At 42.7% G+C, this 26075-nt stretch overlaps 1 protein-coding gene across 12 annotated transcripts in view; it reads right to left on the reverse strand.

Moving 5' to 3' along the window:
- The window catches only part of ACSL5 (acyl-CoA synthetase long chain family member 5), a 48521-nt gene that overhangs the window by 17117 nt on the left and 5329 nt on the right, over positions 1-26075 (reverse strand). For 5 of the 12 annotated variants that reach the window (XM_008270512.4, XM_070057220.1, XM_051823589.2 and 2 more), the window contains 5 exons: positions 11406-11590; positions 7199-7307; positions 3221-3285; positions 3016-3117; positions 603-702 (listed from right to left, as the gene is read on the reverse strand). In XM_008270512.4, the coding sequence (XP_008268734.2) occupies positions 603-702; positions 3016-3117; positions 3221-3285; positions 7199-7307; positions 11406-11561 (532 nt within the window). In that variant the 5' untranslated portion in view covers positions 11562-11590. Of the gene's footprint in view, positions 1-602; positions 703-3015; positions 3118-3220; positions 3286-7198; positions 7308-11405; positions 11591-11744; positions 11885-13024; positions 13174-13256; positions 13376-13566; positions 13589-23961; positions 24079-24957; positions 25103-26075 lie in introns of those variants that run through there. The other 7 variants (XM_008270511.4, XM_008270510.4, XM_070057217.1 and 4 more) reach the window with 6 other exon arrangements.

Here is a 26075-nt window from a genome sequence, read left to right on the forward strand (position 1 = left end):
TCTAAGTGTTAGCATTTGCTCTGACACTTGTTTGACAAATAGAAAGCTTCTCATGGTGTCTGTGGTTAAAATGGATCTACTCAATATATTAGTTCTCCAACAGGAAAAAAACAACTTTTTTATGTTAAAGGGACTTTATTTCACCACTGAGCTTGGACATTTTTCCTCTAACAATGGCCATTTTTTTTTCTATCTATGGATTCACCGTAAACATTGTTACATGACGATTAATTCTACTGACTTGGATTTACATGGATAGGAAATAAAATCTGTGGCTTCACCCTGATTTAGTAAATTGAGCTCACTTTATAGGCTTTTATCCAATGTGTTCAAAGTAAGTAAGCTTGTCTGTAAACTATATTATCATATTATGCCACCTTGAAGTATTTCCTTGAAGCTTTTATCTAAGCAAATCTTTGTTTTATGGGATTTTTCTAACTTCCAAGCAAGTGACATCCTCAGTACTACAGGACCAGAAAGACTTAAGCACTTTCTGGCCACATCATTTCAAGTCTGCTGAAACGGAAAGGAAAAAAAGCAGAGATTGAAAAATTATTTAGCATTAAGAAAGAATAAGGTTCAATGTAATAGAAAAATCTTACCCTGATTGACAATGTATATGATGGCATCTGCTCCCAAGGTGTCATACAGAGGGACAGCTACCATGGAGTATGTGTAACAAGCCAACTCAGAGATGACCCACTGCATAGAGAGAAATGCAAGTGAGCAGTGGACAATGACTTTGAAGCATATTAGTTCAGTCATTCAGCCAACAAATGCTTATTTGGTGCCTTTTATGTAAAAAAAAAAAAAAGTCACTGTGAGGCCACAGGGACTGTCATTGATACGCTGTAAGGTATGGTTAAGTAAGTGAGAGAAGCTAAACACATAAATAACTAAATACAAAAGTAGGCTAGAACACAAAGGTGGAGTGTGATATGTTCCATCCATGAAGTTCCATACCTCTGTATGGAAAACATTAGGTAGGCAGAGACCACTTTCCGGGATAGGAAAAGGCCACCTGGGACTGTTTGGAAAACCAGAATGGAAATTGTTCAGGGCTTTAGAGGAGTGGTAGGATTTTCTATGGAGATAAAGATACCTAAGGCATTCAGAGAAGTCAGTGGGTGAACAAAGATAGGATGGTGTGATATCACTGTATATCAAAGAGAACCATGATTGGAAAGGTAGGTCAGAATCTGCTAATGGAGGAACTTAAATGTCAGCCTCTGTGTTATTGAATGGATTGGTGTTCCCTTCCTCTACTCCACACCAAATTCTTGTTTAAGCTCTAAATTCCAATGTGATTGTATCTGAGATGGAGCCTTTAACAAGGTAGTTAGGCTTAAATGAAGTCATCAGAGTAGAGCCCTTATCCGATATGGCTCTTATCCTCACAAGAAGAGAAAGAAGGGTTGGTATTTGGCACAATGGTTAAGCTGCTGCTTGGGATGACTGCATCATATAATAATATATAATATATAATGTGCATCATACAATAGATGAGCTGCAGGCCTGGCTCATTCTTCCTTCCAGCTTTCTGCTTGTACAGACTCTGGGCAGCATCAAGTGGCTGAGTCCCTGCCACCCAAGTGGAAGACTTGGATTGAATTCCTGGTCCTGGATTCAGCCTGGCCCAGCCCTGACTGTTGTAGGTATTTGGAAAGTGACCAGCAGGTGAACAATTTATCTCTGTCTCTCTGTCTTTCTGCATTCCAAATGAAATAAATAAACAGAAGAGGAAGAGACGACAGGGATGCCTACGCACAGAGCACAGGTCCTGTGAGGACATGAAAGGAGGTGCCAAGTCAAGGAGAGTGGGATCAGGAAAAACAAAACTTGCTGACACCCTAGTCTTGGACTTCCAGCCTCTGGATCTGTGAGAAAATAAAGGTGTGTTATGTCCCACAGTCTGTATATCTTATTATGGCAGCTACCAGATTAATTTCACTAGGTTGGGTTTTTTTTTTTTTTAAGATTTATTTATTTTATTTGAAAGGCAGAGCTACAGAGAGGCAGAGAGAGGGAGAGGAAGATGGAGAGAGGGAGGGAGAGGGAGAAAAGAGGGAGAGAGAGGGAGAGGGAGAGGGAGAGAGAGAGAGAGGTCTTCCATCCGCTGGTTCACTTCCTAGATGGCTGCAATGGCTGGAACTGTACTGATCTGAAGCCATGAGCCAGGAACTTATTCCAAGTCTCCCATACAGTGCAGGGGCCCAAGGAAAATTTGGGCCATCTTCTACTGCTTTCCCAGACCATAGCAGGGAGCTGGATGGGAAGTGGAGCAGCCAGGACTGGAACCAGTGCCCATATGGGATGCTGGCACTACAGCCGGCCACTAGGTTGGGTTTTAACTTTTTAAACTAGAGTCAAGGATACCTACTATTCTTGAAGCTGGGTATAACAAAAATGGACTATGCGGGTCACTGAATACATGACCAGTTGTCTGCTCCTATTTTTGGGATTAATCCCACAAACTTGCTTAATCAAGTAGCTCTGGTGATTATGTCAACCATACAAAGACTTTCCATGCAGATATCAGGCCTGATGACGTTATCAGAATTTGAATAGAAGCTTAATTCCAATCGTCTTCTTATTGTCTAAAATCTGCTTATAACTCACTGTGGAAAGATGGCTATGCCTAGACTTACTAGCAATGGGTGGCTTGATTTACTAGTTCAAATATAGTGTGCAAGTTTTAATTCTGATACTAACACAGTCTTTTCCACAATACTTTTAAGGTCTTATTTGGTAGTTCCTCCTAACTTCCTTATTTTCCCCAAATAATAACCAGATTGACTTAAAGTGGTCACAATGGATTGGGAAATAAGACAAGTCCAAATACCTAGCCTAAGCACTAGACATTCAATTGGGATTTCAAGAGACTCTGAGCTGTAACTATTTCAAACAGGAGAATAAGCAGTAACAAAAGTGTAATAGCTTTGGTAAGTCATCAACAGCGTCAGAATGCTGGATTGGAAGTGACTTATTCCTTTTAGCTGGCTTCCACACATTTACCTCTGGCCTATTCTGAGCAAAGATGCCAATAAATTGGTCTGGTGATGGTTTATGTCCTTTATGTAAGAGACAGGAGCCCAGGTACTCTGCTCGATCTGATACCTAAAAACAGGGAGAGAAAAAAATCAAGATCCATAAAGAGACCAAGTTATCTCAGAATACAACATGAACAAAACAATCTTTCTAAGGCCATGGGTGAACTTACCTGTTTGTAGGACAGCCATCTGTAGGGCTGGTTTGGTTTTCTATATCCCAAGCAGGGACCATTGTCTAAAAACATAACATTAGAAGATTATCAACTCCAGTTACAAATCTTATGGGTAAGAGAAGAGAAAGCATACAAAGGACAAATCCAGCAGGAATTAGAGCCTCTCTTATGGTCCAGGAAATTTAAAGGAAGTACTCAGTTCTCAAAGGCAGAGAGTCTTGTAAACTACACTTGAAGGATTTAGGAAATGCTACCAAACAGAGTGGCTCAGTGTTGAATCTATGACTTCTATGATAGCGTGGGCATTCAGAGAAAGTCATCAGTATGAGCTAGCCTACACAAAATGGCAAGTTAAAGCCTACAAGTAAACACAAATAACCTCTCCTGAATTATCCTAGATTGAGCTTCACTATCATAAAAGAAATGTATAAAATAATAGAAAAAATTAAAATAAGAATAATCTTAACACACACATACATCTACTATATTTTGTTGTGGGTATTTACATTGTCTCCAAGCTTGACACCCTAAATAGTGCTATGGTAATTTTCAAGTTAATAATTTCAAATTTAGGAAATTTTCATAGACTAGATCCCTAAAATAAGTGGGATGGGAAGGAGGAAGGTCAGAATGGTCAGCCTGTGGACAGTTCCGATCACACTGCCTAGCAGAGCATTTGTCATCATTGAATCCCTGCCACCAGCAACATACCAGCCTTTACCACATTCTTATTGACAGTAAACACTGTCTTTAAAAAGATGCATTCTGGCTTGATAGGTTTAAAAAGATAAGACTTTTGGGCCGGCGCCGCGGCTCACTAGGCTAATCCTCCGCCTAGCGGCGCTGGCACACCGGGTTCTAGTCCCGGTCGGGGCGCCGGATTCTGTCCCGGTTGCCCCTCTTCCAGGCCAGCTCTCTGCTGTGGCCAGGGAGTGCAGTGGAGGATGGCCCAAGTGCTTGGGCCCTGCACCCCATGGGAGACCAGGAAAAGCACCTGGTTCCTGGCTCCTGCCATCGGATCAGCGCGGTGCGCCGGCCACATCGCGCCAGCCGCGGCGGCCATTGGAGAGTGAACCAACGGCAAAGGAAGACCTTTCTCTCTGTCTCTCTCTCTCACTGTCCACTCTGCCTGTCAAAAAAAAAAAAAAAAAAAGATAAGACTTTTACCTAAGTTTGTTTAACAGTTGAAGAACTGATATCTTTTCCTTTTGGTTAAGTTTTAACCAAAACATATTATCTGTGCACATACTTGGAATTTTCTGTTCGAATACTTTGCCCACTTATATGAGAGTGACTTCTAAGACACAGAGGCTCATAAAGACTGACAAGTACACATGCATATACGTGTGTGCACACACACGTGTATTTGCCTTCACTATTTCCCCACTTTGTGTCTTACATCTGACAACAGAATTAAATTTCTCTACATCTAAATCACTCTGTCATATTTGAAATTAAAATTAGCTTGGAAACATACAAACACACACACACACACACACACACACATATATATTGAAGTAAATAATTTTCTTGACTGTTAAAGCTAAGCCACAGAAGCTGGGGAAATAGGCTTAGAAACAACACTAAGTGCCTGGGAAGCTCCACATGGAAGGCAGAATGAGGCTGACATAACCAGAAGAGCAGAAGGAAGGAACTGTTACACAGAGGATCTAGCCAGGCTGCTGAGAGGAATTCAGGTCTTGCCAAAAGGAAGTATTCAAAGAATGTTGCTAGGAATTCAGAGGCAAATAAGCAAACCTCTAGGTTATGAGGCAAGGAAAAAGGAAAGAAAGCAGGAAAGAGACAGCCACGCTAATTTAAGAGATAGAAAAAAGGAAACAGGAGAGTGTCCAGAGGAAACATTCACACTAACTGTTCCCGGTGAATTCACTGCATCAAAACCCAAGAAATCGTCTCAGGCTCTAAGTTTCCCTGAAGCACGCAAGCCCAATGGTTGCCATGTACTGAATGCCGTGCGGGGCATATGAACTCACTTGGTCTTCTCAACTATTATCATCCCCCTCGTCCTGAGAATTGTAAAAGACTGGGTCAGCTTCTTCAAGCTCACCCAGTAAGTGGTGGAGCTAACAAATGTGAAAGAAACTATACTGCATTTTCTTATCAACTCTCCATTGGTGAAAATGCTGACAGAGGTCCATGGCCAAAGAGCAACTGAAATAATTGGCCCAAAGGGTCAACAACTTGAGATCTCGTGAAATTCCGTGTCAGCCTATTAGCCAAACTCCTGACCAGGCAGTAGCCCAGCCTTTGGTTAACTTGTCTAATTCTGACCTCCTTCTGCTCTTGGGTGTGGTATCCACAGAGAGCTCCCCCCTCACTACCAACTTCTTGGCAAAGTTGTCACCCTACACTAAATGGGGTTCAAACTATGGTATGCAGAATCCCCAGAAATGTTGCAAGCTTCCTAGGGATTATTAGGTCCTACTATCTGGAATTCTGATTCACTAAGAGGAAGGTGGAGTCACAGGATATATATTTTAAACAATATTTGAGGTTTTGCCCACCACAGATGAACTACTTTCTAGGAATTAAAAGTATGAGGGTTGATATATTCAAGCCTAGATAGAACGAGAATATCATTTTTCTATGCAAGTACTCAAGCCAGATTTCTCAGGCCTGCTGATGTGAGAGGCCGTTTTAACCTTCTTGCTTTAGTTTTAATTTAGCATTGATAAAACAACTCCTAAATGCAGTATCTTATATATCACATATTACATGTGAAATGATACAATAATACATGATCAATGAAGAAAATTAAAAACAGAAGATCTCAAAGGAATTTCTACCACTTAGACACTTATTATCTTTAGTTGCCAGAGAAGTCAGGAAATGGAGATTTGTTTTTCACTTATGATTTGCATAAAAGTCTAAACATGCTGATCTGGACCCAGAAGTGCTGAGTACAGTCCCCAGTGGAGCCTTCAGATAGAAATGTTCTCTACAATGTACCTTTGTTGTCTATCTGAGTATCTACTTTGATAAAGCACTGAAAAACTGACCTCAAATTAAGCAGTCTAGTCAAATATGCAGACGGAGATTTCAGTAGGAACTCCAACATTCTCTGGCTCTACGATCCCAGGAATGTCCTTGAACCCCTAAAACTCTGTTTCCTCATCAATACAAATGGCTGAACAGTAACTAAACCCAGGGTTAAGGAAGATTAGAGTATCTGCACTACCTCTAGCATAGTTAGATAGCGTTTGATAGGAGTCAGTTGTTGTCACAATCATAGGTATGAGGCAGAAAAGCAGGGAGGGGTTAAGAAGTCACATGGGCAAACCTATACCTGAGAATGTCACCTGAAAGGGAAGAAAAGGTATGGAAAGAACTAGAAACCAGTGGATTTTGAAAGGAAATTTGTGTGCCTAGCATTGTGCTTGAAGATAGAAAATATAAATATTAAGGCTTGATCTGTTCCACATAACCTTTTAAAGCCCATTGTGGTAGTGTTTCTAAAAAAGTCCAGAAAAGGCAATCGCCTTCCGTGATAGTAATAGTGGCATCTGGGCCAGAGCAAGGACAAGGTTAGTCAGGAGTCCTGACAACTGATCCTGGCTTAGATTCTCCAGCGGTCAATGCAGGAAACTGTAATTATGGAAACCATGTTCCTAAACAAATGTAGTGTGCTACTGAATTAATCAAAATATTTTTCCACACATTGTTGTCTCTTTAACACCAGCTTGGCAGGAAATTTCTTGTGTTAAGGGTGGAACAGAGTCAAGGAGGCAAAGTGGTTTGCAAGAGCTTACACAGCTAGAAACACAACTGGGTTTCAAATACAACTCTGTCCTACACTGTTTCCAGCGCCCGCTCTGATATAGTGCTAGTGGTCCCTCTGCCTGGTGCACGGTGGTTCTACCCATAGCACTGCACCTCGCCAGCTGGTGTTTCAGGAAGGAGACAGCAAAGAAGATGCGTGGAGCAGACACCATTTCAGTCCTCCTACAGGCTTACCAGACACAGCAAGTCCTCTTTGGAAAATCTCATACACTGTCTTGGCTTCCGAGAAGTAGTAAAGCATGAGGTCGTTGCCCCTCTGGATAGCACCCTTTCGAGCTCCTCCCTAAAACATAAGATCAAGTTTAGGCCAAGGTCGAGTCTGTCCCCACCTGTTCCACAACTGTGATGGACTTGAACTGAAGAGAACATAAATGCTGATTGCTGAGTTCACAGGGACATTCTCTTTACTAGTCAGTGAATTCTTAAAACCTCAGAACGGTCATATGCTCACATCACAGAAATTTTGGAAAATATAAAGACTTAAAATTTGATCTTAAATCCACCACCCTGATTTTTCAAGGTTGCATTTTTGGTAACCCCCCTTGGCATGTGTGTGTGTGTGCAAGCACATAGATACAGCTTGACATCTTTTTTATCTTATCAAGTGTGAACTCTATTGAATACATACCATGTGTTCCAGCCACTTGCAAATACTGTAGATGTGAGTTAAGACAAGTAGTCATCCTGGAGCATCTCATAAACTAGAGTTTTAGAATGTGGGTGGATGAGAAGGGAGCCCAGCCCAATGTAATGATAATACTGTGACATACATGCAGAATGAAAATACACATATAACTTGAGGAGTAAATGAAACTTGGAATCAAGTCTATATAAAACAGAAAAGATTTCAGTAGAGACTTTGAACATAACTACACTTTTCTCAAAAAAGATGCAATTTGGGTGGAGTAGGGGAAAGACAAAGAAGAATAACTCAGAGGCAAGAAAACACATGGCAGCATCTGGAGGGTGATGAGGGAAGAGGCTGTGTGAGACAGAGGTAGCAGCAAAGGCTGTCTAGAAATGTCAGCTTGAGACCATAGCATCTGGTTCTGGGATGGGCCCTGGAGCTGCAATGGGGGCCACAGGCATGGTTCAAGGCTGATGAAAGTTCGTCTATGGAGGAATAAGTGTCAATTAAAGAAGTCCTTGAAAATGTGTGTTACTGGCCAAGTTTAAGGGCTATGAAAATGCAATGAGGCTGTCATAATGAACCTCACTGTCCAAAACATCAGGGAAGATTTCCTTGAGATGTCACCTGAAGGCAAGGTATCAACAATAAATTTCCTTATTTGATGAAAGAAGACAGAATCTTGCTGTCTGTTAACATGGGGTAAGGAAGGAGCAAGAACCCAACATAATTCAGATCATTACATTCAGGCTACTGGGTAAGAAGTACATCTCACTGAGAGAACAGGAAAGGGTGTGTGTGTGTGTGTGTGTGTGTGTGAAGGGAAAAGATGTGCAACAAACAGATATGGAGAATTTGAGTGACTTGAGCATCAATGAGCTCAGACTAGAAGCTGAATTTGCATATTACAGCCTTTTAGGTTCATGTTCAAGTCATAGGAAAGGAGGCATATTTCTTTTTTCTTTTCTTTTTAAGATTTTTATTTATTTGACAGAGTTATAGATGGGAGAGACAGAGAGAAGGGTCTTCCTTCCGTTGCTTCACCCCCCCAAATGGCCACTATGGCTGGAACTGCACCGATCCAAAGCCAGGAGCCAGGAGCTTCCTCGGGGTCTCCCATGCAGGTGCAAGGGGCCAAGCACTTGGGCCATCCTCCACTGCCTTCCCGGGCCAGAGCAGAGAGCTGGACTGGAAGAGGAGCAATCAGGACTAGAACCGGCACCCATATGGGATGCTGGGGCAGCAGGCGGAGGATTAACCTAGTGCACCATGACACCAGCCCCGAGGAAGCATCTTTTCAACTCTGAGGATTTAGAGCAGAGATTGTCGGACTACAACCTTTGGGCTGAGTATGACCTGACACCTTCATTTATAAATTAAGTTTCACTAAAACACAGTCATGCTCATCCATCTACATATTTGTATTGTATGGTGCTTTCACTAAGTAACCACAGTACCGAGTAGGTGCAACAGTCCATGAAAACCTAGGTCTGGTCTTTACAGAATGTTTGCCAACCCCTGCTATAGAATAATCAAAAGATTCTGACAAGGAAACCTCAGGAGGATGAGAGGAAAAGGCTAAGTGACCAAGAAGACGGCCTTGGAATTACGAAGACATCTCACTGAAAGATATTTTGAAAGACAATGGGAGGAGTTTCAAAAAAGAAGTCTGTCCAATCAGCTGAAGGGAAGTCATTGCATTTAGAAGGTAGGATATGAGTGACTTGGAACACTTTGGAAAGATGGTAGAAGTAGAAGATCAGGTCTCAGGGGTGGTGTTCAGAAGAGATCAACACACAGACCACTCTTAGAGAATTCCAGTGGGAAAGCAGTGAGTGGCGCTGGTGGCCTAAAGTAGCAGGATAGGAAGATGCCAATGAAGGGACCAAACGTGGCAATATGCCGAAAAGGGCGACAGGATGGAAAGTGTAGGTCACTTGGAATAAGAGTCTTGCATAGATGGAAGATGTTTGTAAAGGGAACTGCAAGGTATGTTTGCAATGAAATAGGAATGCTTTTTTTTTTTTTCTATGAAAAGGGTTGAAGATGAAAAAAGACAAAGATATTCATGGAGACAGAAGGAAAGAAAGAGGATGAGAACATTCTTGGAACATTCAGTTTGCTCAGGGACACAGGGAGGAGGGTAATCTTTTGAAAGCCAGAGAAATGAGCCCAGTTCAACTTCTACCACTTAGAAGAAGAAGGAATGTTAATTCAAAGCTAAAGTTGAACTCCAGGAAGTGGCTTCTTACGAAAAATTTTTATGCTTTTTATTTGAAAGGGAGACAGACAGACAGATCTCATTTGCTGGCTTACTCCCCAGATGCCCACAATGATAGGAACTGGGCTGGGTCAAAGTCAGGAGCCTGGAATCCAGTCCAGGTCTCCCACATGATTGGCGGTGACCCAACTACTTTGAGCCATGACAAGCTGCCTACTGGGGTGTGCATTAGCAGCAAATTGGAGTCAGGAGCAGAGCCAAGACTCAAACTCAGGTACTTCAATATGGAATGAGGTGTCCCAAGAAACATCTTGACTGCTATACTAAATTCTCTGGAAATCACATTTTTACCATTCTCAGACATTGGAGAATCTCCATGCAAAAGTTTTCTCACTCCCCAAGTACTGTCTCTGTCATCTAGATAGTGACTTGGCAAATGTTTTCTGTAAAGAACTCAGTAGTTCAGGCCAGCATTATGGCTTAGCTAGTAAAGCCGCCACCTGTAATACTGGTGTCCCATATGGTCACCTGTTCATGTCCCAGCTGTTCCACTTCTGATCCATCTTCGTTAATGGTCTGGGAAAAGCACCAGAAGATGGGCCCAAGTGTTTGGGCTTCTACCACTCATGTGGGAGACCTGGATGAAGCTCCTGGCTCCTGATTTCAGGCTGAGGAGTGAACCAGTGGATGGAAGCAATCCCTCTCCCTCTCCCTCTCTCTTGCCCTCTCTCTAATTCTGAATTTCTAAAAACAAGAACTATGTGGTAAATAGGTGTTTTGGAACACATGTGATCTTCCCTGTCTCAGCTTCTTTTAAACTTTTTCCCTCATTTAATCTCTTCAGAAATGTGAAAACTATTCTTAGTGGTTTTTTTTTTTTTTTTTTTTTTTTTGTAAAGATTTATTTATTTATTTGAAAGGCAGAGCTACAGAAAGGCAGAGGCAGGGAGAGAGAAAGGGAGAGGTCTTCTATGTGGTGGTTCACTCTCCAAATGGCCACTACAGCCAGAGCTGGGCCAATATGAAGCCAGGAGCCAGAAGATTCTTCTGGGTCTCCCATGTGGGTGCAGGGGCCCAAGGGCTTGGGCCATCTTCCACTGTTTCCCCAGGCCATCACAGAGAACTGGATTGGAAGTAGACCAACCAGGACTAGAACCGGCACTCACATGGGATGCCAGCATGGCAGGCAGCAGCTTCACCCGTTATGCCACAGTACTGGTCTCAACTATTCTTAGTTTTCTAAATTGCCAAAAAAAAAAAAAAAAAAGGCAGATTATGCCTGAAGGCTGTAGTTTACTAACCTCTGACCTAGATTTCCGGCATTGTATGAGCTAGCTGTGGTTTTATTTTTATTACAAAGGAAAATGTGCTGGTAATAGCAATTTGAATTTGTAGCTTCTCTGATGATGGGTAATCTAAAAGGTTTATTTTCCCATGCTACACTCATTCCCCTTCAAGGGTAAGCCCAGCTTTTGCGTTGCAGTTGATGTTCAATCAAGCTTGACAAGGTATAATGAAGACTGGAAAATTACCTCAATTCCCACTGACTGATTGTCCAGGTCAACAAGAGGCAAGACTGGCTGGGGTCTGTTGATCAGCCACAGGAACATGGCAGCTCCAAACGTCAGGATGCAGATCAGTGCCGGCGTCGGAAGTGGGGAAAACAAGAAGTTAAAGATGAAAAGCATCTTTGTGACTAGCAGCAGGAAATTCAGACCTTAAAAAAAAAAGAAAAAAATTAGAGGAAATGATTGTATTTTTTTTACTCACTAGTTCTGTTTATAGAAGGACACACACACGCACACACACACTCTCAAACTCTCCAGACAGAGCTGGGCCTCTCTAGGAGCAGAGTTTCTCCCACTGTTTACCTTAGCAATGTTGAAAAGAATGAACTGTGTTCTCCACCCTTTCTACTGGACTGTCCCCATCCAAGGCGGAAAGGATCAGAGGAAGCAAGTTAATCATTTCCCAGACAATGTTGAGAAGTGACTGCCCTTCTGTTTTTGGCCCACAAAGCTGAGGAGAAAGCTTACTGGATCCAACTGAATTTGGTGCTAAGTGGAGGATGTGCCAGGGCAATTCCCCTGCCTAGGCAGATCCAGAGTCAGGAACTTCCGGTTGGATTTCCTTTGTATCAACCAAACAGAGTAGACCTCTGGAGCGGTGATGTCATAGATTGTAGAAATCAATCATTTTGATGTGGACATTTCCTGTTGACCAGATATGCCTTGCCCATTGCTTTCTATTTTGAGCATCAAGAGGGGGTTCAGAGATCAATGGTGCTACAATGAACTACGTCTAATGTCTTTTCTTCTAGGAGGCCATGGAGCAGATATTAGCAAAGCACACAGAAAGGGTGGACACACGGCAAGCGTTGAAGAGTTTAAACAGGAGATCTCAAGAACTACAGCAACAACCTCTGCCCCCAACCCAACTTTTCTTGCAGTTTTCATCAAATTTATCTTCAGACTACTCTGATAGGAAGGAGTGTCTCTGAGGCTGGTTCCAGGGACATACCTTTGTTGAAGCCTCACAACATTCAGGCTGCCAGGAGGACAACAGCCATAACCAAAGAGTCCACCAGGCACTGGCTGGCATGTTTGCACAATTTGTCTAATTTAATCCAAGCAATGCCAAGAACTAGAACTTTACAGAGGCCAAAATGGAAGCTCCCAGGGCTAAAATGACTTGTTCAAGTTCATGGACTAACTTCCCATGGCTGCTTCACTACAAAAATGTGCAAAGCTATAACTCATTTTTTTCTTATTGATTCTAGACACAGGGCTCAAGGAGACTGAACTTGTCTAGCACCATACAGGTGACAGCAAATGAAGTTCAGAATTTGCATTCTTTCTAGTATACTGCAACGCTTGAGAGAACAATATCTCAGAGATGAGGCCAGATAGCATTCCCACTCAAAATCAAAGGAGCAAACCAAGCCCAGTAAAAAGTTTTATCAGATGAACATCACAGCTGCCCTTAGAGCTTTGAGATGGTTGCCATTGGCTGGTGTCTGGAGCCTTTGCCATTGGAGGACACACTGCTCTCTGGTCTGAGAAAGGCTACAAGAGTTATGTGCAGGGGCAGAAATGGCCACAAGAAACTCTGAGTTGCTCTCATCATTTTTCTGCCCTTGATTGGTTATTACCTGACTTGTGAGTGGTCCTTTTCCACTTAATGGAGAAAAACAGAACTTTCAGAGAATGGGATGATAGTCCCCCAACTCCTTCTCTCCTTCCACGTTGCATTTAAGGGAAGAGAAGCAGACAAAGCGAAAACAAAAGCAACACCTGGCAAACACTGGGTTACATAACAACAGGGATGCATTGTGACCTCTTGGCAGGGTTCTGAGAGCGGGGTTGGTTGGAATGCAGCCTTACCTGCACTTCTCTGGTGAAGCAGCCATGGTCACTCCACTCTGGCAACACAAGAACCAGCCTTGCAGGAGATGTGCTTGGGCCAGTCACACTATACCAGCCAGGAAAGGGGCATGGCCCAGGGAGAACTGTGGCATTGGCAGCGCAGAGTTGGAGTGCCAGTGGGGAAGAGAAGCCTGCTCTGAGCTCGTCCATCTTGTCCGCCACCAACCCCTGCCCTGAGAGTGGGACTCTGCTGCCAGGCTGGCAGGACCTGATCATCTGGCCTGCTTCCCTTGGTAGCCCTGGCATCTGTGAATGGAGAGACCCTTACCTGCACCCTCCTTCCTGCCTGTGATAAACAACTGTGACACTGAGGACCTCTGCCCTCTTCTTCCAGGGGCAGATTCGTATTTTAAGAGGAGACTTTACAAACAATGTCTTCCATATAGGGTCTAAAGGTGAAATTTCTGTTCAGTTATGGTAGGATGGGAGGGAGGCAGAGGGGAGAGGGCCAACAGCTCGGCAGGTAGGCAGGTAACACAATGGGAGACAAGGGACAGAGAATCCATGATCTCAAGGGGGCACCTGCTGTCAATCCCCACTGACTATTAACACATAATCATCTGGGCCCAGGGTCATCAGATTACCACATAATTTCCCCTTAGGCAACTCAGAAGACTGGGTTTTTGTGAAACCTCAATTTTAACTCTGGTACGGGATAAACAAGAACACATCCCCCACTTTAATAGGGACCAGGGTCTGTCAGTTCTCAGCTACTCATAGACTTCAGTCATTTTGCCACAAATGGAGTGAAACTGATCATCACATGATGAAGAGAGAGCGATTTACACATTTCAGGGCCATAGTTCCATGAGAATGGAAGAACCCTACTTAGACTCACAAGGACTTCTGTTTGCAGGAGATATTGAGGGGTATATTGGTTTGTCCACTGAAGTAGCCCTCTCCTATTTCCTATTGCTGACCAGGTCTCCAACTCAAGGAGGAAGTACATGGAATTTGAAAAAGTTCTTCCATGCCATTCTCGTATTATTTTTTAACTTGAGAGGTTGAGGTGGGGGGAAGAAGAGAGAGAACATTCCCGCCTGCCAATGCATTTCCCAGATGACTGCAATGGCTATTCCTGGGCCAGGGCTGAAGTCAGGATCTGAGAACTCAACCCAGGTCTCCCAGGCAATGTGGTAGGAACCCAATTACTTGAGCCAGCACTGCTGCCCACCAGACTCTGTATGAGCAGGAAGCTGGAGCCAGGAGCCTGAGCCAAGTATTCTGATGGAGGAGTACACCTAAGAACTCTGAAGTAGGCTGTGAGCATTGTGCTGGCATCTTAACTGCTAGGCTAAATACCAAGCCCACACTTTTTATAACAGAGAAAAAATTCACTCAGTAGAATTATCTTTATAAAACATATAATCTGACAGTATTTAATATATTCACAATGCTGTGCAACCGTTACTAGTTAGTTCTAAAACATTTTCATCTCTCCCAAGGGAAATCCCATACTCATTAAGTAGTCATGTTCCACTCCTTCTTCACTCAGCTCCTGGAGCAAGTACTAGACTGCTTTTAGTTTCTCTGTATTCCTATTCTAAATATTTCATATAAATGGGATCCTAACATATGTGTCTTCCTGTATCTTTCTACTTGTACTTAGCATAGTGTTTTTAAGTTTCATCCATACTGTAATATGTGTTGGTATTTCATTCATACTTTTGGATGACTGCTATGCTTTTGTGTGGATAATACTACAATCTATGTATCCATTCACCAGTTAATAGATATATTTGGACTATTTCCACTTCAGGTGATTATAATAGCTTTGTTATGAATACTGTATAAAACTTTTTGTTTAAATTTTTTTCCAGTTTTTCAGGGTTTATACCTAGGAGAGGAACTCCTGGGTCATATGGAAATTTTATGTTTAGCTTTTTGAGGACTCATCAAACTCTTTTCTGTAGTTGTTGCAGCATTCTATATTCAGATCAGCAATGTAAGACTGTTCCAGTTTCTCCATGTCCACCCTAATACTGCTATTTTGTTTAAAATAGTCGTCCTAATGTGTTTGAAATGGTATCTCATTTTGAGTTTGATTTGCACTCTCTTAATGAAATGGAGCATCTTTATATGTGCTTAGGGCCATTTGTATTTCTCCTTTGAAGAAATTTCTACTCAAGTTCTTTGTCCATTTTTAAATTGGATTGTTTTCTGTTGTTGATTTGTAAGAGTTATTTTTTAAAGCTTCTTGAAAATTAATTACTTAATCAATCTGAGAGGGAGAGAGAGAGAGGGAGAGAGAGATCGCTTCCTTCTGCTGGTTCACTCCCCAAATGCCCTCAATGGCCAGGACTGAGGCAGGCCAAAGCTGGTAGCTAGGAACTCAATCCTCTTTCCCACAGGGATGCAGGAACCCAGCTGCTTGAATTATCTCTTGCTGCCTTCCAGGGTTTGCATTAATGGGAAGGAAGAGTCAGGAGCCAGAGGTAGATATTGAACTTCAGCACTCTGATGTGGGACGCAGGCATCTTCATCACTAGACCAAATGCCTGCCCCTGTGTGAAATTCTTTACATGTTGCATTCCTGAGACTTGATCCTTAATCAACTATGTGACTTGCAAAATTTCTTCCCATTCTGTAGGCTATCTTTTCACTATCTTGATAGTTCTCTCTTTTTTAAAGATTTGTTTTTATTTATGTGAATGGCAGAGTTACAGAAAGAGAGGGAGAGAGAGAGAAAGATGGGTCTTCCATCTGCTGGTTCACCCCTCAAATGGCCATAATGACCAGAACTGGGCCAGGCCAAACCATGAGCCAGGAGCTTCTTCAGGGTATCCCACTTGGGTTCAGGGGCCTAAGCACTTAGGCTATCCTCTGCAGCTTTCCCAGACACATTAACAGCTGGATTGGAAGTGGAACAGCCAGGACTCAAACTGCTGCCCATATGGGATGCTGGCACTGTAGGCAGCAGCTTAATCTGCTACACCACAATGTCAGCCCCAGTAGTCTCTTTTTGAATGCACAGGGTATGTGTGCACATGAATACAACAAACATACACACACACCCAAACTCTTAACCTGACAGTGTTAGCACTAGCCAGGATTTGAAACCATATAACACGACTCTTGTTGTTTAAATGGGAAACTAAGATTCTGAAAGAATGTGAGAGATGCTAAGGTCACATCATTACGTGACGGCGTAATGAGTTTGTCAACACCTTCAGATGTGCTCAGATGAACAAAAGGAAAAGCCAACAGTCCTCTTGTCCTGTATCCTGGGTGACAAATTACATTCTGGTCCAAATACTCCACTGGACCCCCTGCCTGCGGTTAGTATGATGGCAGTTCCTTTTCCCCTTCATGTCACTCTCAGCTGGAAAGAAGTGCGGCAGGGAGAAGCAGTTGTAAAGAAATGAGGAAAGAAAGCTCCATCAAGCTGGATCTAGAAGTTCCTGTTCCAAGTCCTCTGCATGGTGCTGAGCAAGCCACGGTGGACAACGTCTCTGCTTTTGGATGTGGAGATAGCCCCATGTCTCTACCCCTACCCCAGAAGGCCCATTTGTCCTTCCCCTTTCTCTTGACTCACTCCAGGGCCCTCTCCTCCTCTGTGTCATGGATGGCCATAGCCAACATCACTCATCTCCTGGCCCCCAACATGTTTTCCTCCCAGGCTAGCTGAAGGCCAACTTCTGCCCTCCTGTCTCCTCATAAGCTTCCTGAACCATCTTGGTGTCCAAGTTATGCCCATCTCATGTTCCACTTTGGATTTTGCTCCTTTATGGATCTGAGGCAGTAGTTCTTCATTAGGTCTCATTTTCTTGGGAAGAAGTCTCTAAAGGATCCCTTCTAGTCTAACATTCAAGTTCTTGGTCAACTGTGCTTATTGCTATGAATCCTTTAGGCTACCCTTATAGAATAAAGCTATTTTTCTTTTGATAGTCCCTCTCTTTTAAAAGATTGTGTTTTCCTCCACATATGCCATTCAGAGCCTCTCAAAGCCTAAGCATTTGCTCTGCACTTTACTTAGAACACTATTCCTGGATCTGTAATGGTTGTGTGTTGCTTATAGGTCAATTCTACAACCTCAAAGGTTGGCTCTCCCTAATCACCCTATCCTGTGTTGCCCTCTCATCCATAACCACAGTCTTGGACCAGGCTTTTCCTCCTCCAGGATGCTGTTCACTGCCTGAAATAGTCCTGGTCCCTTATCCACCAACTATCACTGCCAATGAACTGATGATTTAATTAGGACAATTAATTGTTTTGTTTCATTGTTGGGCCTGCCATACCTGCACCAGTCTTGGCACATAATAAACTTGCAACAAGTGATAGTTGAATAAATGACCAGCTTTATAGTTCTGAATCATCTGTTCTAAGTATTCCCAATTAACTCATTTTCCCAGCAGCAAAACTCCACTGTCAAATACTCAAATCTTGGGTCATCAGAATCTTGAGAGGGTCACTGATAGGAAACTGGTGCAGTTTTATCTATGGCACTATCTGCATCCCAATTTACATCCTATGCCCTGGCTCCTGCCACCATTGCTGGAAGCCAGGTGGCCACATGGCCCAACCACCGATGTCAAGCTCCACCCCCATCCTAATGGGATTCGCTGCTCCTGCTTCCCTGCCTGCCCTCCGGCAAAGTTTTAAAAGGACCTGTTCCTGAACACGTGGCTCTCTTGGCTCCTCTCCTCCTCTTGTCTCTCTTCTTTCTCCTCTCTCTCTCTCTCTCTCTTACAGTCTCCTTCTCTCTCTTTTACCCTCTTCGCCCCTTCCCTCCAGCCTGCTGGCTTTTTCCCAATAAACCCTTTCCCTTACTTCGGTGTTTGGTGTGTTTTGTGACGGTCTAACAGAATTACATAACAGTAACTGCCAAAGCAATAACTTGGTAAGGAATGGATTAGGAGTGGTGGATGGCGAGAAGGCTCATTTCTAACACACATTGAGGACAAAATGGGGATCAGTCTACACCACTAGGATTGGGGGAATAGAAATAAAGTCACTTACATAGATTAAGTGAGCAGAAAGTCTAGTCGAGAAAGAAATCATTCTGTTGTCCTGGGGTTCTGAATTCTAAGGACAATAAGGAAAATTATCTTTGCCTTTAGGCCTGGAGAACTAATTATTTTCACTACAATAATGAGATAAAAATTGCAATTATAAGCTTTAAAAAAATCTTCCTCCTAGAGAGTGACATGTTTATTCAGATTTAATTGGTTTCTCTGTTCTCTTGCATGTATGGGCTCATCCTGGGGCGATAGGAAGCTCACTCAAAGGGAGCCCAGAGTCCCCAAGTTCTCACACTTAGTTAACACATTCTTCTTCACTAGGGATTAAGTACTCTCTTCCAGAGACTATGTCACACAAGCCTTTACGACTCAAAGTGTCCCCAAAGGGGTCTGTTTTCTAGACTGGGATTCAGTTTTTCTAACCCAGCCTCCATTGCTATTTTCTTTAAATTCCTGGAGACCTCCATTTCAGTCCTTAGCCAGATATCCAAAATTTCTAGATAAAAAGCCAGTGAGATACTACAAAGCAGCAGCATCACGATGGTACTGGCATTGCCTGGTGACCTTTTGCTCAGTGGGCAGAGAATGTAACCAGGTATGTGTTCTATTGCAAGATCCTTCACCCAGTTTCCTCAGAGTCAGGACTTAGGGCTTTTTCACCTTTCCTTACACCAGTTTGCTTTTCTCTATCACTTCTTCTACTAGGGAAAAAAGATAACATGATTTGGGACAATGGTCTTGTTAATCAAAACTCAATCAGAGAAATGCCCAATACAGAAAAGCTTTTTTCCCCCAAGAGAGTCAAAGGCAGCTGTCCCAAGCTAATTAAAATGACTCAGAGATCAAATGGTTCAGTTCAGTGAGATCTGAGCCAAAAAAAATCTGCAGTCGCATTAATTAAAAAACCAAAAAAACAAAACAAGAAAGAAGCACACACACATAGGTCAAAGAAAAGTTCCTCAGTGCCCTCTAAGGAAATAAGAGGAAATCAGTACTTTGCATTTTTGTAATTACTGTGATAATTCAGGTTGGTGGCCAATGACCAGTCAGTAGTTTTTTGATATTTCACACAAATAATTCATCTGAAAGTCATGGGAAGGTGATATTCATAATAGTGTATATAAGAATAAATATATAAAATCCACCTTTAAAAAGTTTAGATCTAAGGTAAGGCTTGAAAAATGGAGACACACCTGACATGGTCAAGGGTCCTATCTTCTTTAATGTATCTATACAATTAATGCAAGCATAATAAAAAATAATAGAATTTTCTTGGGAGCTAGAAAAAGCCAATTCTAAACTTCATCCAGAAAAACAGAACTTATGAGAAGAGTCAAAAGCCTTTTTGAAAAATAACAGAAATTAGGTAGCCAGCAGAAATGTAAATAGCACCAAATTTGGGTGTTTACTATAGAGTTATTGAAGTTTTCTACTAGTCATGAATAGATAAATTCTATTTAAAAAAAAATAACTCTGAAATGCTCCTAATAGATGCTATCATTGTATATGAAACCGCATTTCAAATTAAATGTTTTCCACTTACAATAAATGTATTGAAACAACTAGCCAGAGAGAATATATAAAACTGATTGCTGTCTTACTCCTACAACAAAAGTAAGTTGGAGTTAGATCACAAACTATCAACAACAAACTTGAATACAATCCAATGAAATTCTTAAAAATACTTGGGAGGACAAGTATGAAATTATTTTTATAACATTGGTATGGGAAAGACCAAAGATAGACATAAAATCTAGAATCAATAAATTAAAATGTTGTCAGCTTGATTACATAAAAACTTTTAAAAATAATGCCTTGGATAAAGGACATCAGAAACAAGGTGAAAAGATAAACTGGGTAAAGTATTAAATATACTGACAAAGGAATGCTTAAAAGTCAATTAAAAACAAAACACAAACCAATAAAATAAGCTCAGAACTCATGACCAGAGGCTTACAGCAAAGCAAACAGGTTACTGATAATTAATAAAAGATACTGAGATCTATTTATAGTTTTTTTAAATGTAAAATTTCAAAGAAAGGCCTCTTTCCCATTGCAAAATGCAATGTTAACTGTGCATGCGCAAATTTGGTACAGCTTCTTAGAGGTGTGCCCATTGCCCTTTAACACACTTAAGATGTTCGCTCTTGTTCTAGCGATTCCACTGAAAATTTAACCTGTGAAAAAAGACATCAGCTCAACACAGTGCATCACAAGTATCAGGGAGAGCACTCATTAGGGATTTGAGCTGTTGAGTCAGCTTTCTTTGGCTTAAACCCACTTGGTCATGTTCATTGTGACCTGGGGCAGCAGCTAAGTCTCTGTGTGGTTTTTCATCTGCAAAATGTGCAATAGTAGTATCTCAACAGGACTAAAGCAGTTAATGGATGTATAAAAAGGAACACACCTGGTACATAGTCTCAAGTATTAGCTATTATGTCCATCACCACTCAAACTATTGGATTATCTATAATTAAATGCAAGAGCCCAGGAAAGTCTTCCTGGATAGAACAATAGTCATGCAAATTATAGCACTTCCACACAATGGAACCTGGAGCAGCCAGGAAGAAGAATAAGGTGGATCTGAATGCACTGTTATGAAGCAATCTCAGGAAAAAAAAATCCATGTAGAAAATGTACATATCATGCTCCCAACTGGGATGGATTCTGTTTAAATCTGTGTTTCTGAAAGGACAATTGTCATAGGAAAAGACCGGTGGAGTAGGATAAATCAGGAATGGGTTTCCCAGAAAGTTGTGGACATTCAGACATTTAGTCAAACAATATCGCAGGGCTTGGGTGTGTATGAGGCATTGTTCCAGGTGTTGGGATAGAGCTGTGAAAACCCTGCCCTCCTAGCATTATATTCTGCTGAGGTTTGACTGTAATAACTAGATTATTTAGTGCTATGGAATAACAACAACAAAACACAGGAGGAGAACTGGATGGGGGCACATCAGGACAAGGAGTTTTAATTACAGCTTAGAGCAGGCCTCACTGGGAAAGCGAATACTTGACAGTTCAATGTAAAACATAGGATAGTATGGAGCTTGAAAGGCAAGTGTTCGGCATAGCAGTTAAAATGCCACCTGGGAAGCCTGTGTCTAACATCATTATGCCTGGGCTAGAGTTCTAGCTCCGTTCCAGGTTCTAGCTTTCTGTTCATGCTGTTGGAACAAAGACCTAAGCCTCAGCCATGCTTGCCCATTGCCCAAAAGATAGATAAACATTGCAATTCACTCCTTGCCCTTGAATCTCAATTGGGTCTCACATCCTATTGCTCTCATACCCCACCCCCACATTCTTTCACAGGTTTTCAAAGCCCCCCCCCCCCCGAAAAATCAGTTCCAGGAATCCCCCTCCACCTGCTATCCCCACCCCTACTTCCATCCCTAGCTCTCCTAACATATAAAAAACCTGGCTCCTGGGATCCGGGCCTTCTGCCATGTGTTCCATCAATGTGCATGCCAGCAGTTGGGCACCCACCTCTGGGAATTTATTTTCTCCAAATAAATTCAGTCTGGCTGTAGATTCTACTGCCTCTGATCAATCTTTTCCTAACACATGTGAACCCTGGGAAGTGGCAGATGATGGCTCAAGTAGTTGGATCCCTGCCCCCCATGTGGGAGACCCGACTGGACTGAATTCCTGGCTCCTGGCTTCAGCATGGGCCAGCCCCAGCCCTAGCTGTTGTGAGCATTTGTGGAGTGAACCAATGGATGGGATATTTGCGTCTTTGCCTTTCAAATAAATAAAATACATTAAAAAATTTTAAATCGCAATAAACAAAGATCCAAGCAAAAAAATGGGCAACTCCATATTATCCCAGCACCAGCTCAGACAGCTGTTTTAGAGAGTTCTGTCACCTTGGTTGGCACCCTGAGTACCCCTGAGAATGCACCTCAGCTTCCTGTCTACAAACACTGTTCTGCCTCCTCCCCAACCACATTCCACACACAGTTTTTCCCAGTGCTCTCATTGTGGGAAATGCATGGCAGACACTGAGTAATGCAGCCAGGCCAGCAGCTCCAGAGGTAAACTTTTTCATTCATTTCTCCAGCAGATAAGAAATCAGATCAGAGCGAAGGCTGAGTCACAGGGCCAAAGGAGTCGCAAAAATGCATCTTTCAACATTTACTGCAAGTAGTTGGGAAGAGAGGTTGACGTAAGATCTTGAACTCTGAGACTGAAGATAGCTTCCCAGCCAGTCAACAGGGCCTGAGTGCTCAGGCCACCACCTCGCACGGCCACGTGACAAGGCACAGGTTCACCCTCCTCCTCTGGAGGCCTGGCTCCCAGGAGATTTCCTCAGGCAGTAGGCAAATTGGCCTCCTTGCCATATCCGTGAAGATATGCCCAGCCGAGCAAGCAGGCAGCATAACCAAAGGGAGCTCTGTTAAAATCACAGATTTTAGGCCATGGAAAGATTGTTGAGAGCATTTAAAAAAAAATGCCAGTGACATTAACCTCCCATATCTTTATTCCTAGCCCAATTGCTAGGCCGTGTCCCAAAAGCTCTGATTGGAAGATGGCTGGCAGAGAAAGGTGAGGGTGTAGATGGGGGACAGGATGCCAGGCTCGCAAGCAAGCAGCTCATCAATAAATGCCAAGGGCCATTGATGTGTGGCCATTGGTGGTATCTGTGCCATCGAATGACTCTGGGAAAGCTACAGGAACCAGAGCTCAGAAGGCTTGTGGGACGTAGAGGGGGCTTGCTCTTGCTTTGGTTTTGTGTCTCAGTGAGCTTCCTCTGATGGTAGGCAGCTCTGTGGGGTCAGGGTCCCCCGAATTGTGAGCACCCCCAAATGACACCATCCTAGCTTCTGGATTTACTTCTAGTTCAGTACCTGAGATGCAGGGGGAACCCCTGGTTGTTGCACCACTTGGTCCTTTTGCTCACCCTACATATTTATTTTCAAGAAGGCAAAAAAAGATCTTGGATCTCTGTGTCCAGCCTCTGCCACACGTTGAGGCACAGGCAGATCCACACTGAAATCGTTGATTGATTTGGTACGTAGAATGAGTTCAGAGAAGGGAGAAACCTATGAGGACTGGAGGCTGGATGGAACTCCAGATGCTAGGGGAGGTGTGATCCTTGACCTAATGGATTTAATGCCAATAATCTCTTTTCCAAGAGCAACTGAGGATGATGAAGCCAATGGCTAGTGAGATACAAACTGTGATTTCTTCCAGGGTCAATGTCACCAAACCTTTCTAAATGGTTGTCCATGTCTCTCCCTCCACTGTCTTCATAGAGAATGAGTCACCTTATTGGGTTGGATGAACCTAAGTGGAAGGGAAGAGTGTGGCTGGAAGCACCAACATGGGATGAGTGGGATATTCAGGGGAGGTAAATGCTAAAGGGGAAAAAGGAAAAACTCCAAGAAGGTTGAATGAGACAAGGTCTGGGGTGGGTGCAGACCCTGTACCATGGTAACGCTGGAGTCAATATGGTTCTAAACATCAAGACCCTTGGGGTTGGACAAGCTTTGGCCAGTTGAACAGGGCAATATTTAATAGGAAAGTAATTAGTAAGTCAAGTACTAAGGATCTCTTAACTCAGTCCATTAGGATACCATAAAATAGGTGTCCATTAGGTACATAGTATTCACTCATAGGCTGGTGCCAGGAAATGAGTTTCTTATATAGTTAACCTTGATTCACCATACTGTTTCAAACAAATCACAGTTCAACAGTCCTACCTTGGAAGACTTTGTCTCAATAAACATCCCCACAGCCTGTTGCTGACCAAGAGAATTATGAAAGAAGGGAGGCCAGTAGATCCAGTATCAGAAGTTCACTGGATTTGATTAGATGGTCTGTAAAAAGATAGGTGGGACAAAGTACTAGATTCTCATCACCAAGGATAAAGAAGAGTGACGCAACAGGTTGTGAAAGAGGCCTTCCTGCCCTGGTTATGTGCAGAATAAGCTGTCACACTACCTGTTTGACCAATGGTCAAGTATCACCAGATTTAAAGTACAAGCAACAGGTATAATTGCCAGCAGTCTCCTTTCCAGGGGCAAACTTTCAAGGTCATTGACTTTTCAGGTCCTAGAGCAGTTTCTCTGATGTTCTGAAGATACAGTTAGTTAATATCCCTGAGCATTGTGTCCCTCAACTGTACTCAGGAACAGGTATAAGTACAGGTAATAATCCCTGCTTGAGAAGGACTTTGTGGTAGAACTTCTGGTACATCGTCAGGGCACCTGAGAAGTCCTCAGTAGAGACTAACTTCTTTTTTCCTCTTCTATTTGTCTTAGTTTTCAAGTTCTTGCCAATATCAGATGTTCTATTATGATATACCCCAGAAGGGAAGAGATGATCTTGGTCTTTGTACTATAACTGCTGTTCCACTTACACTTAACAACTCATCTCTGTATTTGGAGGAGGCATGGCCTGTCTCCGACCCAGCACCCCAAGCTTCACTTTTTCCCACAAGCCACTCACAACTGTTAGAATGACACCTGAAGACTAAGATCTATCACTAGCTCCTCCAAAGAGAGTTGATCCCAGGCAGAAGAACAGCGATACATGACCCGTCTGAACTCCCAAACTCCCAAACCCGTATTTTTATTTGAATAACATGAACGAGAATCCAGGAAGTTTCTGGCTCTCTCCCTGGAGGAAGAGGAGTTTATTTCTGACCTCAGATGCACAGTCACAAAGAGGAGAAACAGATCTAATAATGCATTTACAGCAGATGTGGTGAGAGCCAAGCAGATGCGGTGAGAACCACAATGGTTGAGCTCACAGTTGCTGTAGCGACACCAGCCTTGCAGGATGCTGCCAGGCAGGGGAGTTGCTTGCTTCTGCCTGCACCTGATGGAGCATCAGTTGCACCTGTTGGCCAGGAATATGAAATAGGCAAGTATAGTACTGCATTCTTGACCTCTAATCAAATTGCCAAATTCTGGTTTGGAATGTACCTGCCTGGAGATTGGAGGGTGTTTTTTTCTTTTTCTAAGGCAAAATTTTTATAACATAAAATTAACTATTTTAAAGTGAAAAATTCAACAGCATTTTGAACTTTCACAGTGTTGCCCAACTATCACCTCTACATGGTTCCAAACATTTTCATCTTCCCAAAAGGAAACCTTGTACCTGTTAAGCAGTGATTTCCCATTTTTTCCTCATCCCAACCCCTGGTAAATACTTTCTGACTTTATGCATTTGAGGTGGGAGGACTTCCAACATGAAATTTCATCCGGTTTTAATTCTTTGGTTTATACACTACACTAGAGTCATCAGAAAGTGAGGCACAATTCACCACTGGGGATAAGTGAGCCAGAAGTCAACATTCCAGATCTAATCTAGTCATATTGTGTCCAGACTTTATTTCTAAGTCTCAAAATCCCTTCTTCATAGCATTGTTTTGAAGATAAAAGATAAAAGCCAGGTGAGTGGCCTCATGGTTAAGACACGTGCATCCCATATCTGAGCACCAATTCTATACCGAGTATTAAGTCCTGACTCTGGCTTCCTGCTAACATGGTCTTTGGGAGGCAATGGTAACTGCCAAGTAATTGGGTTCCTATCAACTACACGAGAGACCTGGGTTGAGTCCCCAGCTCCCAGCTTCAGCCCCCTTCAGCCCCAGCCCAACTCTGGCTATTAGGGGCATTTGGGGGAGTGAATGGGCAGGTGGGAGCTCTCTCACATGCTATTTTTTCTCTCTCTCAGCTTTTCTGCTGAAGAGAGAGAGAGAGAGAGAGAGAGAGAGAGAGAGAGAGAGGATCCCATAAAAGACTAAACACAGTGCTGTTCCATACAAAATGTTCATCAAGGGTGCGGCGTTTGGCTTGGGATGCCTGCA

This window comes from Oryctolagus cuniculus, chromosome 15, assembly GCF_964237555.1.
Source record: "Oryctolagus cuniculus chromosome 15, mOryCun1.1, whole genome shotgun sequence".
Classification (NCBI taxonomy): Eukaryota; Metazoa; Chordata; class Mammalia; order Lagomorpha; family Leporidae; genus Oryctolagus; species Oryctolagus cuniculus.